At 46.4% G+C, this 18,187-nt stretch overlaps 1 protein-coding gene across 1 annotated transcript in view; it reads left to right on the top strand.

The window, feature by feature from the left end:
• Positions 1–3,161: 3,161 nt before the first annotated feature.
• Positions 3,162–18,187, top strand: part of LOC104275948 (villin-1-like) — a 22,928-nt gene continuing 7,902 nt past the window's right edge. The window contains exons 1-13 of the mRNA XM_009872059.1: positions 3,162–3,230; positions 4,736–4,810; positions 7,425–7,621; positions 9,081–9,189; positions 9,516–9,626; positions 10,669–10,868; positions 10,956–11,034; positions 12,347–12,445; positions 14,656–14,809; positions 15,810–15,910; positions 16,320–16,457; positions 17,020–17,178; positions 18,058–18,187. The exon at positions 18,058–18,187 is cut by the window's right edge and continues 68 nt beyond it. Coding sequence (XP_009870361.1) covers positions 3,162–3,230; positions 4,736–4,810; positions 7,425–7,621; positions 9,081–9,189; positions 9,516–9,626; positions 10,669–10,868; positions 10,956–11,034; positions 12,347–12,445; positions 14,656–14,809; positions 15,810–15,910; positions 16,320–16,457; positions 17,020–17,178; positions 18,058–18,187 — 1,621 coding nt within the window. The remainder of the gene's footprint in view (positions 3,231–4,735; positions 4,811–7,424; positions 7,622–9,080; positions 9,190–9,515; positions 9,627–10,668; positions 10,869–10,955; positions 11,035–12,346; positions 12,446–14,655; positions 14,810–15,809; positions 15,911–16,319; positions 16,458–17,019; positions 17,179–18,057) is intronic.

The following is an 18,187-nucleotide window of genomic DNA, read 5'->3' as shown; positions in this document are numbered from 1 at the left end:
AAAGAAACAGCCAACATTGTCTGGGCTTCACACTCCCTTCCAGCTTAATGACAGAGGAGGAAGGGAGGGACAGCATTTCCCAGAAAATTGGGGACCAGCACTGGTGGGCAGGTTTCAGATGGAGAGAGGAACCCCAGGAGAGGAGGGGATCCAGGATCCCTGTTTTTAAGGGGTGGGAATTGGTAAAACATCGCTGACTTTCAGAGAGTTTTGTCCAACATGGCTGGCGACGCTCAGAGGAATCTCAGCATCCTTTGGGTTAAGTTTTTTCTGATGGGAGAGGTTGGGATGCTGGGAGAAGCAGGGAGCCAGCTGTGTCTCACAGCTGGCCAGCTGCTGGTTTCCTTCGCTGTCTTCCACAGTGAACACTGCCAGTTTTACCTAAAAAAAAACTTACCCACTCCACCCCCCAAATTCTCCCTCACATACAAACGTCTTCACTGGCTTTGTTTTCACGTTGTCCCTGTTTTGGTGCTGGAAAGAAAAACTCTAAATAAGTTTTTTTTTAATTTATTTAACTCAGCATCCTTTGGGTTAATTAACTTTAAACTTTTAGCTTATTTAACTTTAAAATTTTTAATTAATTTAACTGAGGGAAGGAGGCTTCACTCAGGTTTTCCTTGGTAGGGAATTTTGAATACCATATTAAAAGAAAGGAAAGGCCTTCTGGTTAAAAATCTGAACTAGGATAATAATTTTTGGCTTCAGTTCCTGATAGCCCTGCACTTCACAGTAGGTGAGTCAGAACCCCATTCTGAGACGTGTCTAGCTCTTCTGTAGACACTAAATTGTATTCCTGGATCTGGCTTTTAATCTGCATGGGTTTCAATTACCTTTCTGGGAATTGAGATGAAAAATGTCTTTTGTCATAGAACTATAGAGTCATAGAATAGTTTGGATTGGAAGGGACCTTAAAGATCATCTTGTTTCAAGCTGCCTGCCATGGGCAGGGACACCTCCCACTAGACCAGGTTGCTCAAAGCCCCGTCCAGCCTGGCCTTAAACACTTCCAGGGAGGAGGCATCCACAACCTCCCTGGGCAACCTGCTCCAGTGCCTTACCAACATCACAATAAAGAACTTCTTTCTACCATCTAATCTAAATCTACCCTGCTCCAGTCTAAAACCATTGTCCCTCATCCTGTTGCTACACATTCTTGTAAACAGTCCCTCCCCAGCTTTCTTGTGGGCTCCCTTCACATACTGGAAGGCTGCCATAAGTTCTTTTTCTCCCTGCTGTTTTTCTTCTTGCCTGGAAGCTATCTGGAGGACCTGAGAGGGAGATGGAGTTTGCTGAATGTGCTCCTGGTAGGTATGTGAAGCCACGTGGACTCAGTCTTCTACAGTCTTTCAGATATATTTGTGTTTAGGAAGAAGTGAGCATGCCTGATTTTTGCTACTGAGTGCTGCCAGACTGTGGGTGCCTGCTCAGTTTGCAGAGGGGTGTTGGGGCTGTGCTCAAAACACGCATGGAGGTACCCACATCTTTCTACTGCCAGTGCAAGGAGCCAGGGTCTGGTAGTTCTGGGCTGTGGGAGATCTGGATGGACCAGTGTTCCTGCCTGGAACAGCAATTTTTACGCTTTTACTTGGTTTGCAAACTCTCCAGGAGAAGGAATATTGCTTCTTATGACTTTACGGTGCCAAGTGCAGCACGCCTTTCCATGCTTTCATAACATGAGCAATAAACACACTCCCTGGCAGGGAATCATCTGTCTTTGTTCTTTCCATCCTTCAGGAAAAATCTTCTTCCATGGCTTTGTGCAATAGTTTCTTCTATTCTTCATCTCATCGTGGCTCGGTTGTTGGACTGAGTAGAGGCAGCTGTGGCACCGTTCCTTCTCGTAGGCGGTTTCCTACAGCTGAGCAGAGGAGCACAGGAGAGGCCGTGGCCTGCAGTCAGTGCAGCCTTTTCATCCGGAGATAGAGAAGAAAATGCAGTCAATCGAGTTGTTGTTTTTAACATAGTACAATCGTCCAGGCTGTCGTGAGCAAATGCAAATCAGGGGAGCACACTGGCGAAGCAAATGAGTGCATAACATAGGAAACAGCGAGCCGTGTTCTCTCTCGAAGCTGGGCTTCGATTCGTGAGCAGGACTGACTCATACGGGAATGGCTGATACGGGTCTTGCCCTTGCACAAACACAATCTGTGCTGTGGCCGCTCCGTTGGAGCCGAGCTCCTCAGGGGGAACCTGCTGTGCCCCACGGGCCAGCCAGCTCTGCTGGACTGTAACCCAGTGTTTCCATATATATTGTCCTTGTGTTTGCTGGGTTCAGAGGTTGCTTCTTGAGCAAAACGTCAGCTATCCAAGCAGCAAGAGCAGGGTGTATAGCTAAGAGTAGTCCTTATTTCTGTTCGCAGCTGGTAGATATGGGAGAGGATGGAGGGAGATTTTCAGTCATCAGAGAGGCAGCTGGAGACACCAAAAACATCTAGGATATGCCCAGACACCTTTATGTGGGCAACTGAAGCCTAACTCTTCCCCCTACAGGCAGCAGAGCCTAGGGAGCTGCTGGCTGTGTGTAAAGTAGACATCTAGTCAGCAGCTGGATTGCTCCATATGCTCTGCTGACTCCCTTGACCTTTAGGGAGCTGAGAGCCTGGTGCTCTGCCTGACCTGTTCTTGCAGTGTCTTAATATAGTCCCAAATCTCCTCCTGATGTGGACGGGCTTCATTCCTTAGGCTCCCAGTGCCCTGGGGTAGCTGACCTGACCTTCAGTGGCTGCTCCAGGAAGGCATGAGTCTTCTGGAGGTCTACCAGTGTCTTTGCCACCCCTTGTGCCAGAGTGAGAACAAAGCAGTACTGGTGCCAGGTCCAACACTCCAATGAATTTTTTCCAATTATTCTGATGGGGAAAAATAATCCTACACCAGAAAATTTTCCTATCCAGTCTTTGCTGGGCTGTGACCCCACACTTTGCTTGTCCCACCCATGAGCATGGATACTCTGGGAGTGGGGATCAATCCCACCTAACTGTTGCTAACTACAGCTGGGCTCTTTTCATAGTCAAAGACAGAGACAGTTTAAGGTGTGGATTTATCTGTGTTAAACCTCCATAGACAGTAAGAGGAACTCAGATAACGCACTTACTGTGGTATCCAATTATAGAGTTATTTTGTTTTTTCTTCTTCCTTTTCCTTCTAGCTCAGACTGCAGGATGACAGACGGCGACACGAATCTCCCAACTATCGAGAGAAAGCTGGGACTGCAGATATGGGGCATAGAGGTACAACAAGAGACAATGATTGTCTATATCCTCTGCACGTGTGGGTGTATGTTTCGAGAAATTTATATTCTTGAAGTAATCTGGGTGGGAAAAGAGGGTTCTACAGATAACATGCAGTGGAACACAGGAGACCCAATGTCTCCCTTTGCAACTTTCAACATGCTATTTTTTTGGTTTCCTGCTCTGTAAAACGGGTGATGTTGACAAAGGAAACATGAATGTGGTGGGACTGAAGCTGTTCCTCCAGCACTGGAGGCTTTCTCACTCCCTTCAGGAACCAATTCAAAGCTGCATTAGCACACCAGAAATGAATTCCCTGTTTCACCAAGAAGAGGGCTTACACACATGTCACCTTAGTCTATACCGGCAGCTGCCATGGGGAAGATGCCCATTTTTGCATCAGAGGCATCCCACGGAGTCTGTTTGCACTTCATCCTTGTCTTTCCCGCTCTGATCAATGGGTTACTGCAAGGAGAGATAGCTTAGCCTGCGAGGTCCCCGTCTGCCTGGGGTGATGTTTGATTTTGGATTGGATCTGGGCTGTGCTCAACTCTGCCTTTTTCTGGTCCAATTCGCCAAGAACATTCCCTTGCAGTGAGAGGGGGCATAGACTGAGGTGTAGAGCCCACTCAGTGGAGCAATGGAAAGGGGCTCCAATGCCTGTCTCCAGGTGGTGGTGGCCCTCTGCAGGTCCCAGCGATGTTTGAAATATCGCAGGGTCTTTGCCTTTCCATTGCTCTCCCAAGCACTGCACTAAACTTCTTTGCGGAGGATCTGTCATTAGAGACATGTCAGTTCACAAGGGTCAAGCTGGTATGCTGAGGAACAAGTCAGGCAACCAGAAGAATGTTTGTCTCTAATTCCAGGGAACCACAGAGCCAGTTCAACTCAAGAGCTGCGTGGGTAGTGGTGGGTGGCGCATCCAGGCACCTGCGCTGGGCAGGCATGGCTGGTTAATTGTGCACTTGCACCAGATGAAGGGTGCAATTAGGGTCTGGAGGGGTGAGGAACATACCCGAGTCCTCAGTCTGTCTTTTCTCTGCCACTGCTGGTTGCTGTGAATCCCTGGCAAAGTGGTTATCCTAAGAAAATTCTGGAAGTTGTCCTTGAACTTACGGGCACTGAGCAAAAACCACGCTCAAAACTAAACCTAGGAGGAGATGTTCTCACTCCCCTGGGAAGTTCCCTACAAATGAAAACTCTGGAGCACTTCAGCCTGATCTCCAGGGCTTCGTGCTCTAGACCTACGGGATTGCAGAAGGAGACTCAAAAATACTTGTCAGCCTCTCCAGGCAGCACTATCAATTGTCCCTCCTCACTCTTAGTACTTTTGGGATTTTCCTGAGAAGTGACTTTTCCCAGCTCACAAGCACAGCCCTGATTCTTTCTTCTCCAAACCCTGATTGTCACCTTAGTGTTCCGTGCACCCCTGCTGTCCTGTTTCACACCCCTCAACTTCTCACTCTGAAGTTCTAGCAATGACCCGAACATTCGTTTCCTTACAGAACATGAAGATGGTTCCTGTACCTGAAAAGGCTTATGGGACTTTTTTTGAAGGAGACTGTTACATAATTCTGCATGTAAGTAAGGCGAGCAAACATAGGTCTCTTTGGTAGGCAAAGGGTTCAACTTGTTTTGTTTAGCTCTGACTTGGATCCTGGGTACCCTCACTGTGGGTAAAAATGGTTGTGCATGCAGTCACGCGCCTGAATTTGAGGTGGCTTCTGCAGCAACACTGTATTTAGTAAACCAGAAGTCCAGAAGAACCATTAACCTAGTAATTCATTAAAATTATTTATCTTTGTATTGGGTTGGGCTGAGTTAGAGTTAATCTTCCCACAGCAGCTCTCTCAGTGCTATGTTTTTTGGAGCAGTAACTAGAAGGGTGTTGATAGCACCCCAGTGCTTTGGCTACTGCTGAGCAGGGCTCACACAGCACCAAGGCTGTGGTTTTCCAACGTTCCCCCAACAGCAGGCTGGAGATGGGCAGCATCTTGGGAGGGGATACAGCCGGGCCAGCTGACCCAGACTGACCGAAGGGGTATTCCATACCATATGACGTCAGCTCAGACATAAAAGCGGGAAGGAAGGGGGAAGTGAGGGGACATTCACTGTTTGTGTTTGTCCTCCGGAGCAACCGCCACGCATACTGGAGCCCTGCTTCCTGCAAAAGCTGCCGGACATTGCCCACTGATGGGAAGTAGAGAATAATCTGTTTTGCTTTGCTTCCACGAGCGGCATTTGCTATTCCTAATTAAACTGCTTTTTATCTTAACCCACGGGCCTCTTGTTACATCTTCCCTCTCCCCTGTCCGTCTAGAAAAGGGGAGTGATAGAGCAGCTTTGGTGAGCTCCTGGCCTCCAGCTGGGGCCAAACCACCACAATATTCTAATCAACTCAGTCATGTCCAGATGTGGCAAAACGGCCGGTACATTCCCAGGAAACTAAATCAAGGCCAAAATTTGCATGACTTACAGGAGTCTATGGAGGTGTGAGAGTTGTCTGAGCAGAGGGTCTCACTTTCAGCAGATGGTGGTCATTGTGGAGGTGAGCCACGTACTCTGTGTCACACAAGCAGCAGATAAGCTCTGCAGCCTTTCTTATGTCCCCATTAGGGCACTTCATCTGTCCCTCTCAAATTCGGCCCTGACCTACTTGCAAAGAGCTGAACCCAGGCTAGCCAGAAGCGTGAGGAACGTCCGAGAACCACCTCTACTACATGGGCCATGCGAAGTGCCTCATGCTCCTAAAGCTCTGCGGGAGGATAATTCGTTGCACATCCTTCCAAACCTCTTCACCAGCACAGGGCAATCCAGGCCCCGTTGCATCAAATAACGTCCACGGGGTGGAAACCAGAAGCATTTCCCACTTCCTGGCTCTGAGCGCCCCTTTTGCAAACATCTCCGTCAGTCCTGAGACAGCGAAGTCTCCACCAGCCCACGAGAACCAAGTGCACACCCACTATACGTCGAGCTGGGAAAGCAGGCTGGGATAGTGACACAGGATGAGTCTCCTGCTCTGATTCACCACGCACATACCTTTATGTTGCTGAGTGCTGAATCAATTTGGCAGCAGCTACCCAAGGACACGTTTAGAGCAGAATAGAAATGTCACACACATATATATATATATATGTCCTACATATATCTATACCTATATATCCATGCCTATAGATACCACTATGGATTTTGGTGCTCACAGGTTCAGCTGATATTGCAGTAGCTTCTCCAGGTGGAAAAGCCCTTAATCAGCCCACAACTCTCCTTTCCCCCTGAAGACAGGAGGGTAAAAACACTCATCTTTGCATTCTGCATCTTGACTGGAGGTTCTCCGAACAAAGATAGTCCACAGGACAATGGGCCTTTGATCAGCTTCAGTAACAGTGTATTAAATTGAGGGATTTTTGAACAAATTGATTAGCTGTGCCTAGAGGATCTGAGATGTGTTTTATTCACATTCTTCTAGTGTGTCTCGCTGTGGTATCACTGCACAAAGCAAATAAACAGAACTTAGTGTCAAATTCAGTTTATAAAACTAGCTTTTATTACTTTTCCTGGGTGTCCCTGGTAGGCTTTAACACAGTATGTGCCAAAAAATAACTGGCAGAACTCAGGTAAGGATAAGTACACCTATTCCCAGCCTGCTTGCCTCTTCTTCCTAGCCTTGTTGGGCTTGTCTCTAATAAGACGAATCACAGCATGCACATGCCAGCTCAGCTTCGTTGGAGCTAAGTCTATTTTGCAAGTCTGAATTCAGAGGCCGTTTGTGTTACTGTGTAGTGGGATATGAGGAAGAGAATAGGAGAGAAAGGATAGTATCTCCAGGCAAATAAATAGCGGCGTGCGTTACATTTAAAACGGTTTTAATACCAAACTCTTCAAAAGCACAGTGGGTCAAATTAATTCATTTTTGTAATAGTTAACAAAGTTATAAAAGAATATCAGACAGAAACATCCTGCAGTTCAATATTTACGTAAACCCCATAAATGCTTCCCTGAATAAGGTCCCTGGCTCCAGGCTGAGCAACCAGAGCCTTTATCCTGTCTCCTCTTGCCCAGGAGAAAGGCCGAACTGGGAAATGCCCTGGGAAAGGGCTCCATGATCACTTGCATTTTGCCAAGGCCAGCAATATCCTTTGAAACACACGTATGGGCTGTGTCTTCATCCTGACCCATCTTCCCCACCTCTTCCAGACCAAAAGAACTTCTCGCGGTTCCGCTGTGGATTTGCATTACTGGATTGGCAAGGATTCATCCCAGGATGAGCAAGGTGCCGCGGCCCTGTACGTCACCCAGCTGGACACCGCGCTCCGAGGGAACCCTGTGCAGCACCGGGAGGTGCAGGGACATGAGTCTGAGACCTTCCAAAGCTATTTCCGCAACGGCATTATGTGAGTAGCATGAAATACCCTTCGACGAGGTGGGTCACGTTCCCTGGCGTTCCCTCTGCTTCTCCAACTGTCAGAGCCGTCAGCATTTCAAAAATCTGAAAAATATGGGTCTGCACTGAAGTCAGTCAATATTCAGAAGAAAAGTTTGCCATTTTGAAAGAATTATTTATAAGCATTGAGTCTGGAATGATGTCATTCTGTTCTAGTGATCAAGATGTCTGTAGTAATTGCATCTTAACCTCCCTTTTGTTCACCCTAAGTTCTTCCTTCCTCTCCTCCAGACACTTTAGATTAATATGCCCATTCAGAGCACTTCAGACTAATATCCAACTTGAAGAGAAGTGCTGATTTGGCTCATTCTGGCAGTAATATTCCTGTAGTGGAAGGAAAGCTTGGCTCTGAACTTCTGCAATCTAAAAGATACTGTTGAATCCAATCCTGTGGTCTTTGCTCGCTCTGAGGTCTTTGGAAGGGGGCCCCAATAGCTGTCCTCCAGGAGGACCTTCACTGGCAATAAAAGACTTAAGTGCCTTGCTTTCATACAGATGAAGAAAATGCAGATGAAAACCTATCCTTGGTCCATACCCTATATCGCAGTCTGGCTTTTGATACCTTTGTATTGTGCATCTTTACAACCTCTCATGAGTCTCCTTGGGACTTTCGTGAGACAGAAAATTGCTCTTACCCTCATCTTAAAGATGAGTAAGGGACAATGAAGGGCTGAAGTTGAAACCTTCAAAACCACATAAATTTAGAAGACTATTTGGAAACTTATCTGCCTTTGAAATCAGTGTGATTTAGACTTCATCTTGGTCTAAACCACATCCTTAAGTCAGGAAGTCTGAGGCAGAATGGGAAATTAAAGCAGGTTCTTTCCACACCCTGGGCAGGTGGACTAATCACCAGAGCATCCTTCTGTGGTTATGTTAAACTGAGCCATACAAGGCTAAAGTAGTGTCAATCACTGACCTACGTGACCACAGGCAACAATTAAGACAACAATTTCCTGCCTAAGCTACTTTTAATAGAATGACTATTCTGAGGAAAACCAAATTTTAGCACAATGTCTGTCTTAGCAAAGGCTGTTCAATTTTTCAGTGGAATGTTTATGTAGTATTTCAATACTGAGATGGCACTGCTATGGTTAATGAGCCTTCCAGTTTGGTTGGGTTATGTTTCCACTGCCATCCCCAACCTGCCTGTTCATCTACACCCCTTCTCCTAATGCACGGCAGCAATAACAGACAATACCCATAACAGACGAATGGACACAGTGAGGAGTCATGATCTGACCAGTAGAGTGAGGTGACACAGCCTTTGACATTCCATTTTTAGGACTTCAAGCTTACACTGGCTCTAAATTTTTTAGTTGTTATCGGAAGCTTGGGATATTCTCAGAGGATAGCAGGGAAGGTATTTTCTAACCAGCTCCAATTCTTTATTCCCTGCTACACACCAGCTACAAGAAGGGAGGAGTAGCTTCAGGATTTAAGCACGTGGAGACCAATATGTACAACATCAAGCGTCTTCTTCATGTCAAGGGGAAGAAGCATGTGTCAGCCACAGAGGTAGGAAGAAGACCTCTATCTCCTTATGGATCATTTCTCCTTGCCTGTCCTCATATATCCATTTTTTACCAGCTTTGCCTGCTAGAGAGCTCATCTCTGCTCAAGGGCCCCTAATACAGAGGAGTGTTTAAGCTCACACTCGGGGGGTTGGTATTATCATGAGAGAAGCCATTGAGCTCAGTGATACCTGAGGGTTAGAAAAATGAGCATGTCATTGCAGGCCAGTTGTTACATCTCCAAGGGCAAGTTCACAGTGGCTGTGACTTGTCTCCTGCAGCTTTTGTTGTCATCTCTGCTTGCTGAATGCTTTCATTTCCTTGTGACAGGTAGCACTTTCCTGGGACAGTTTCAATAAGGGAGATGTTTTTTTGCTGGACCTCGGGAAAGTGCTGATTCAGTGGAATGGACCCAACTGCAGCATTGCTGAGAAATCCAGAGTGAGTACAGACAAAAGCCACTTAGTGTACTAGCGGTATTTTCTGATGCCTGAGGAAAAAAAAAAAGAAATTATGCTTGGTGTTTACACAGAGAAAAATCTCAGTAAAACTAGTAGGACAGTAATGAACAGAACAAATCATGATAAATCTTGTACGTGCCCATCTGCTGGTATCAGAGGCCTGGAGAAGTGCTTTTGTCCAATTCAGACCTCACCTCAGCTTGGGTTTCATGGATAGCTGTTAGCACATCACTAGCTCTGGCTCCAAAAAGGTGTCCAGCTCTCTCTGAGGAGATTCATCTCCATCCCTCTGTGCCCTGTAGTTTGCATGACATAGGACTAAAACATCAGCAACACCAGTAAATTTAGCTGCAGTAACTATGTCATCATAGAATCACAGAATGGCCTAAGCTGGAAGGGACCTTAGAGATTATTTTAATCTAGCCTCCCTGCTGCAGAGGTAGATGAATTTTATTTTTTTTTTTACACCATCACAGGGAATACTGGCTTAATCAGTATGAGACAAGTAGAAGACATAACCCAGCTGTTGATGGGTCAGATCCATAGCCTAAAGATGCTTTGCGAAGGGATCATTATCCTTATTTTCCTGATGGAGAAACCAAGATACGGAGATGTAAAGCAAGATATATCAATGAGTCAGCAGCAAAGTTGGTGGCCAAACTCTTAGTTTATCATTATACACTTTAAAAGGCAGGTGGGTCTGCTCTTCACATTGTGTCACCTGATAAGCTAGGAGAGGGGTAAGCTTCATAGGCAAGGCAACTTTTGGGACACACTAGGTGAAGGAGAAGAACCAAATGAGGGTGGAGAAGAGACAAAGAAATCCTCAGGACAGGGAGAAGGGGAAGCAGGTAGAGGGACAGCTGCTGTGAGGAGCAGGCCATGGTTCATCTCAGGCTTGACAATCAAGCAGGTCATTTCCTAGGTCTAAGAAAGAGGAGTTCCTTGCAAAGCTGCCGTGGTCAGAGTCACTCACTCAATTTGTTTGCACCAGGACTTACCCTCTGCTGATCCTTGTGCAGGGTCTCGCGCTGGCTCGGAGCATCAGGGACAGCGAAAGAGGCGGCCGTGCTCAGATTGGCATCATTGACAATGAGAAGGACTGCCCGGACCTCATGCAGATCATGAAGATGGTGCTGGGTGAGAGGCGTGGGGAGCTCCGAGAAGCCATCCCAGACACAAAAGCAGATGAGCTGCAGAAAGCAAACGTCCGGCTCTATCAGTAAGTGTGAGGATGGGTTCCAAACCCTACTCTTTCTCACAGTGAGCTCTGTGAAGCCTCACTCTGCTCGTTGACTCTATCTTTCAGTGTCTACGAGAAGGACAATGACCTGGTGGTGCAGGAGATCGCCACCCGGCCCCTGACACAGGATCTACTCCAGCAAGAGGTGAGACAAAGCCCACACAGGAAGAAAAGGATGTCCTGACTTGCTTTATTTTCAGCTGAGCACCTGTTTCAATGGGCTACCCTGTTTGCTGAAAACTCCCCCATCATTCAGGTGTCTTCTGAAAACAGGGCAGCTTAATCCTACTACAACCTCCATGGCCAGAGGTGGGCAGTGCGTTGAAGATGCTCTAACGAGAGATGGCAAATTGGCCCTCTCTGCCAAGGATGATATTAGTTTGGCAGTCAGTGTCAAGGAGAGCTGTGGGCCAGGAATAAATTCCAGATGGAAATAAAGCTTCTTAATACCTGATGTTCAGGGTTAGCCCTCTGTCTGCAGAATGCAGAGCAAATAAATACTCTGCGCGCAAAATGATGAAGACATGCTTTCCTGCTGTAGCAAGTGGCTGGCCTCAGTGACCCACCCTGGAAGGAGATTCCTCACAGACACTCTGTCCAAAGGCTTTCAGAAAACAGGATTTCCTTATATCCTTCTGACTAAAATTTGGCAGAGAATTGCTCATCTTTAATTCATTGCAGTGCAAACCAGCTTATTGCAAAACAGTGTTGTGCTGCAAGGCTCCAGCAAACTTCTTCACCCTGGTGACAGCCTTGTTAAATCTGTCTCCTTTACAGGCACATGAAGCTTCTTCACTTTTCTTGTCAAATTTGAGTTTGAAAACCGAGGAGCCTTTGGTCAGACAGTTGTCATGTTTGGAGCACTAAGTCTCTGCAGTGGAGTCAGGCTGCTTGGCAGCCATCTCTTTGGGTTTGGGATCCTGCTGCAAAATAGTCGTGCAGAAGATGTCTAACTTGGACTTTTCCTGCTCCTTCAGTAGCAGATTTGGCGTAAATGAGCCCCACCATCAGCAGTGCTGAAGCGCAACAGGCTGAGGGTGATATTTCAGCATAAACTTCTGGAGCCTTTTAGAGATGGTGTTTCGGTTGTTTTGGGAACATCTCTCATGAGATGGCAATGACCAGTTTTGAGCAACGCCTAAGAAAAATACGTATTTTAACTCGTTGCAGTTAAAAGGCAGCTGCCTGGATCAGGAGTGCTTGCAAAGTCAGAGTACCCATCAGTCCCTGCACTGCAGGGTTGATGGTGGTTGTAGTCTATTTACGAGCCACAGTAAATCCATCCTCTGCTGCCTCTGCTAATGATTGCACCAGGGTTAGACCTCTGCAAAGCAAGGAAATGAGCTAGATCTACACCTAATCTAAATCTTCAAGAAGGATCCAACCTGAGTAGGCTACAAAGGAGAACCTTTGCACGTGCAGAGCTTTTTACATATTTCTTTTCTGTTTCACCTCAGGACTGCTACATTTTAGACCAAGGCGGTTTTAAGATTTATGTCTGGAGAGGAAAAGCCTCCAGCCTGGAAGAGAAAAAAGCAGCCTTCACTCGAGCTGTGGTGAGTTGTAATGTAAAGCAAACAATGTCATGGGAGGTTAACTGAGTGCTAATCTAGATCGGACCACTAATTACAATTAAGTGTAGATCTTGAGGAGCTGGCCTGTGTAACAACAGAGAGAGAAGTTAAACATCTAAGGGAGGTGTGATGATGTAAATACAAAATTGTTAGTCACCAAATTGCACTTGGACTAAGACGTGCCACTAAAACTAGGGAGAAATTCATTAAAGGAAATACATTAAAAAATACTTTATTACATGATAAATGGTGGACTTCTAGAGTTTGTTGAGACAAGAGATAGTGAAGGCAGAGTATCAGCCGGGTCGAGATGGGATTAGACAAATTTGTGGTCAACAGGACCACAAATAGGTATTAAAGGGCCTCTTATATCCTCTCTAACATCCATAACTCAATATTGTGGCTGTTGGGCTGATTGAAGGGATCCCATTGAAGACAACCACCAAGATCATGTGTGCTCCCTAAACAGCATCTCTTAATGCCACTGTCCCAGGAAGCCATCTCTTGTGCTCCCAGCCAAGAGTAAAACCTTGGGCAAGTCAGTGGGGAACTTGATTACTTGGGCTTTCTGGAAAAGCCAGACTTTTTAGGCAGGTGCTACAGGCCTCAACCGCAAGTCCATTGTGGGCAACAAGTCTTGTTTACAACACCAATGGGTTTGGGCCCAAGGTCCATGTGTGAATTTGAAGATGATACAGGGCTCTTCCACTGGGTAGGAAAACATCTGTTATTAACTGTTATTAATCAAGATTGGCCAACCCAAGGCAACACCAGAGCTCATGATAGAGCACACCAGCATAGTGACCTATGCTACTCCTCCAGATGACCTGCCATGCAGTTATTTTCTGGCAGGGTATGCCTCAACGCTTCCTTTCAGGAAAAAGTAGCCCCAAAGGAGCCTCAGTGAGTGAGGCATTTCATAGTTTTTTACAAGTTGCCGTGTTGAAGTGAATGCTACAAGGAAACTTAGCTTTTAATTCATTTTCACTTACGTGAAGTCCATCTTCAATGAGATCTTACTCGGAGATACTGAACTTTGGTAGCTCCACCTTTGATAAGGTCTTATCTGGAGACACCCAGCTTCAATACCGCTTGCACCGATTGTCTTGGAAGAGTAAAGCTGAGACAAACTTTGCCTTAAAACTTATCTTGCAGTCCTCTGTGCTCCTTTCAAAAGCTTTACTCAGATGTATTTTAGCAGGCAATCAGCTTTGCAAATTCTGGCCCTGAGCTACATGTGTAGAACAAAAGATATCTCTTTCTTTCAGTGTGGCAGGTGGGAGGGATGAGAAGACCATCTGCTCTGCTTTTCCCTGGGGGTAGTGTGTGGCTGCGGTATTTACCGCAGAAGATGAATGCTCAGAAGCCCACAGTCAGGCTCCTTCCCTGAGCCACGGCTGTCAGCACTGTACCTCCAGGTCATCCTGGAGCCTGCCGAGATAAACACGACAGCAGTTCCCAAAAAACTGAGCGGTGACTTTGGCATTGTGGCAGAACACAGATAGTTTTCTTTGCTCTCATCTTGAATCCAACACCTCTTCTGAAGTAGTCTTCTAGCTCAATAGTGTCTCTACTGCAAAGAAATAATTTGGATTTGGGGAAAAAAAGGAAAATAAAAGAAATAAACAGAAGATATTTTAGAGAGTTTAATCCCTTCAGAACACTCAGTGCTCTGGGGTACTTAGGTGCCTCCATTCCTTCATTATCCTGGCATGCAGGTTCTCTATCATGCTACAAGGTGTCTCCCTGGTCTAGAGAGGGACAAAAAGTTTGGAGAAAAGCAAAGAACTGAACTAGTCTCTTGGGTCAGGGGCACACCCCATCACTGCTCCCTCCACTCCTAGATCCATTACCAGAAGCCATCTATGGAGCTGTCTCAGAGAATTCATTAGACCTATTAAGTGGAATTTTCTTCAAGACTAAGGTGCCATTTAGAGATGAAGTTTAAAATGTGATGCAGGTGACCAGACCCTAGGGGCAGAGTTCAGTCCCCTAAACATGGATACTTCAGTGAGAGCTTGTAGGCAACTCCATTTTTAGGTCTGAAGGCAAGTCTTGGAGAGAATCCTGCCCTTGGTCATGCCACTGTGTACAGTGGGATCATTCACTCTTTGGTCTGGTTCAGGTCCACATCCCCCTTCTTGTGTCTATAAAAAGCTGTCCCCACTAATGTCCTTTTTCAACCCCACTAGGGTTTTATCCAAGCCAAAGGCTACCCTGCATCCACCAACATTGAAGTGATCAATGATGGAGCAGAGTCAGCCATGTTTAAACAGCTCTTCCAGAGGTGGATAGAAAAAAATGAAACACAAGGACTGGGCAAAGTCTACACTACTGGCAAAATTGGTGAGCATATTTATCCCTGATTTGTTTTTCCTACTTGTCCTAAGCATCAGCTAAGGAACATCATTTATATTAGCTGTCTCCTGCCTTCAGTATTTTGAAAATCTAGTGCACATTCCTCTCATCTCTTGTATTTTCCACCTTTTCCGATAGACAGAAGAGATTCAGGAGCCAACAACATTCAGAACTGCTGGAGCTTCTAGGATGAACCAAACTGCCACTTACTCCAAATGTAAATGTTGGTAGAAGATCCCTCTTGTCAGAAAAATTGCCTGCAAAACTTCACACTTGCAGACTTTCCTAATTTTCTTTATAAAGGGCTAATGCTGAACCTGATAGAGAAGTGTTGAATAGTATTCTGCTTTCATTTACGCTGGCATCCACCCAAGACCCTCTTGACGTCAATGGAATTATTCTGTATTTACACCAGGTGTAAACGGTGACTCAATTTATCACACTACTGAAGTGAATGTTACAATTAACCCCAGAGTAAACCGTACCGAAGAGAGAGAACTTGTTGATGAATGATGGGATGGTGACAGAGATGCTGAATGTCCCCATCAATAATAGCTTGAGATTTTCCCTTGCAAGTTCTTCCTTTTCTCTCCACCTTTCTCTCTGTGCTGCCCATAAATATCCTCTCTTTTTATCAGGATCTGGAGAAATGCACTCGTTTTATTTTTGTAAGCAACATTTTTTAAAGGAAAGAAATACGTATAGAGTTGGAAAACAATTTTGAATTTTCAGTCAGGAGACAACTAATATTTTTACCAGCCAGTCATCACTGGAACACGCTATGTGGCCAGTTGCCAGCCTGTAACAGATCAACACTGGAGCTGTGAGCTCCTGCATATTCCAAAATCAACATTGGCTTACTGCTGGCAAGACTGCCTTCTTGGAACCGTGGACTAGGTTTTTCTCACGTGTATAATGGTGATGCAGAAGGTTGGTGTGTTATTGTGCATTCACTGGATTCTTGTTTTTATTCTGCTCATTCATGCAGCCAAGGTGGAGCAGGTGAAGTTTGACACCACCCAGCTCCATGCCAGACCGGAGCTAGCTGCTGAGCAGAGAATGGTAGATGATGCCTCTGGGGAGATAGAGGTGAGACAGCTCCTTTTGCTGACAGAGGATGCAATAATCGGTGGGCTTCCAAACATCTCTGCCTTTTCACACACATCAGTTGTATGGAGCTGTGGCTTCCCATGGGAGATGGAACTGGTTGAAAGAGGGGGCATGGGGCTGGGAGGCGCCTGAGGGTTGCTCCTTCTTCAGGGCTACAAACTGCTGAAGGTCCATTAATGGCATGTGTATTGTGACAGTCACTGGAGAGACTTGAATTTGCCAGCAAGCCCTTAATCATGCTGCTGGAACGTGGGTTGGCATCCAGGAGAGAGAGTCAGGGTTGTCTTTCCAACTGAAGACCTCAACTTCAGTGGTCTGGTAGCAAAGGGACTGTGCTCTGTCTTCACGTTGGCTCCATCGCTGCTCACCAAGATGTTTCTTTCACTAGGTGTGGAGGATTGAGGACTTGCAAATGCAGCCAGTGAATCCAAAGACATATGGGCAGTTCTATGGGGGTGATTGCTACCTGGTCCTGTACACCTACCTGAGATCAGGCAGGCCTCACTATGTCCTCTACATGTGGCAGGTAGGTCAAACTGAAGCAGAAGGGACTGTGCTGTGTCTGCTAAAAGCCTAAAACCAAAGGAAGCAATTGCACGCATAAGTCCCAACCCAAGCATCCAGAAGATAGATACCCTTTGCTTACCGGTTGTCCATTGCAAATACCCCACGCTGGGCTTTGTAGGCAGTGTGGACGCTGACCCTAGGCTGGTGTCACACTGAGAGCCAGCAATGTCACACAGAAGCAGTGGAAGATTATGGGGCTTGCAGTGCTGAGGTCAAAGTTTAAAATCTTTCAGATCATCCCTTAAAGCCTCAGCTCCTGGTGTCACATGAGTATGGATATCTCTACTTTCCTTTTTAAAGTCTATTTGCCTCCACTGGAGCGCAGAGAGAAGCTCGGAAGATGGGATGCTAAAGTCTACAAAACCAGAATCCAAGTGAAATTTAAACATCTGGTGGTATTAACTCCAATCTCATGATATTATATGCAGGGCTCGGATTTGGCAAGATGTTACATTGTGCAGAGCTTTATACTCCTCAATCTCATCATGTTGCATGTGGCATCTCCTTCCTTTCCCCTCCAGGGTCGCCATGCCTCTGTGGATGAAATCACCGCCTGTGCCCTCAACGCCATCGAATTGGACAAAAAATATGGGGATGAGGCTGTGCAGGTGCGCGTGACAATGGGCAAGGAGCCCAGACACTTCCTGGCCATCTTCAAGGGCAAACTGGTCATCTACGAGGTAACACGGCTCTGCGCGTGTGGGCAATGGAAGGTGCAAGCACCAACGATGGCTTGGCAGTATTTCCTGGAAATACTCCAGGAAAACGGGCTAATATTCAGGAAAGGAAGCCTGCCAGGACTGCATGGGCTGGCAGATGGAAGTGGTGGAACATTTCTACAGCTTCCCAAGTAGTCTGAACACCATATGTGTAAACACAGTCCTGGACTGACCCAGCAGACTCAGCTGTCCACTCCTGAGCTCTGGTGTTAATGTGTGATGTTCTTTCCAGCTCTATCCCAAAATATTCTGCAGAGTTACAATAAGACAATCATCCTGTAAATGATAGATACCACTATCCAGAGAAGGTCCTCCGAAATATCCTACAGTTGCACGATTCTAATTGACCCTGCCTGAATTTATACTCACTTCACTTGCCGCTTTGGCTGCTCATATCTGTGGTGGAGACATTGCAAATGGCTGAGGAAGAGGAGGTTTATTCTCAGCTCTCAGTGTTGGTCCCACCATACAACTTCTGTGGCAGATGTTCAGCTAAGCTGAGTGCAACTGGAAATCCGAGTCCAGCTGCCTCGCGCAGTTTAAGTGGCAAATGCTTTTCAGACACTAAGATCCTTTCATATTGAACTTGAACACCTTGATGGGAGCAGGTCAAGACTCAGAGGGACCAGCGAAAAGTGTGGAAGTTATGACATGTGGGTTTTATTCTGACCTGTAACCAGATGGTATTTGGATTTCCTCACCTGCTCTGTGCATTGGTCGTTAGTTGCAGCAGCATGAGAGGTTGTGACCCCAAGAGGTTTCTTCCTCAAACCAGTTGCACCTTGAATTTGTGTGCCCTCCTCACCTCCCAGTACCAACCTTCCCTCTGTTTCCTTGCAGGGTGGGACGAGCCGGGCTCAGAAAAGTATGCCCGAGCCAGAGATCCGCCTCTTCCAGGTGAGGGGCACAGATGAGGTGAACACAAAGGCCACAGAGGTGCCGGCCCGGGCCTCCTCGCTCAACTCCAACG

The sequence above is a fragment of the Apaloderma vittatum genome, unplaced genomic scaffold (genome assembly GCF_000703405.1).
Source record: "Apaloderma vittatum isolate BGI_N311 unplaced genomic scaffold, ASM70340v1 scaffold3556, whole genome shotgun sequence".
In the NCBI taxonomy this organism is placed as follows: Eukaryota; Metazoa; Chordata; class Aves; order Trogoniformes; family Trogonidae; genus Apaloderma; species Apaloderma vittatum.
The sequence above is the reverse complement of the archived record's forward strand: the minus strand, read 5'-3'. Positions and strand labels throughout refer to the sequence as shown.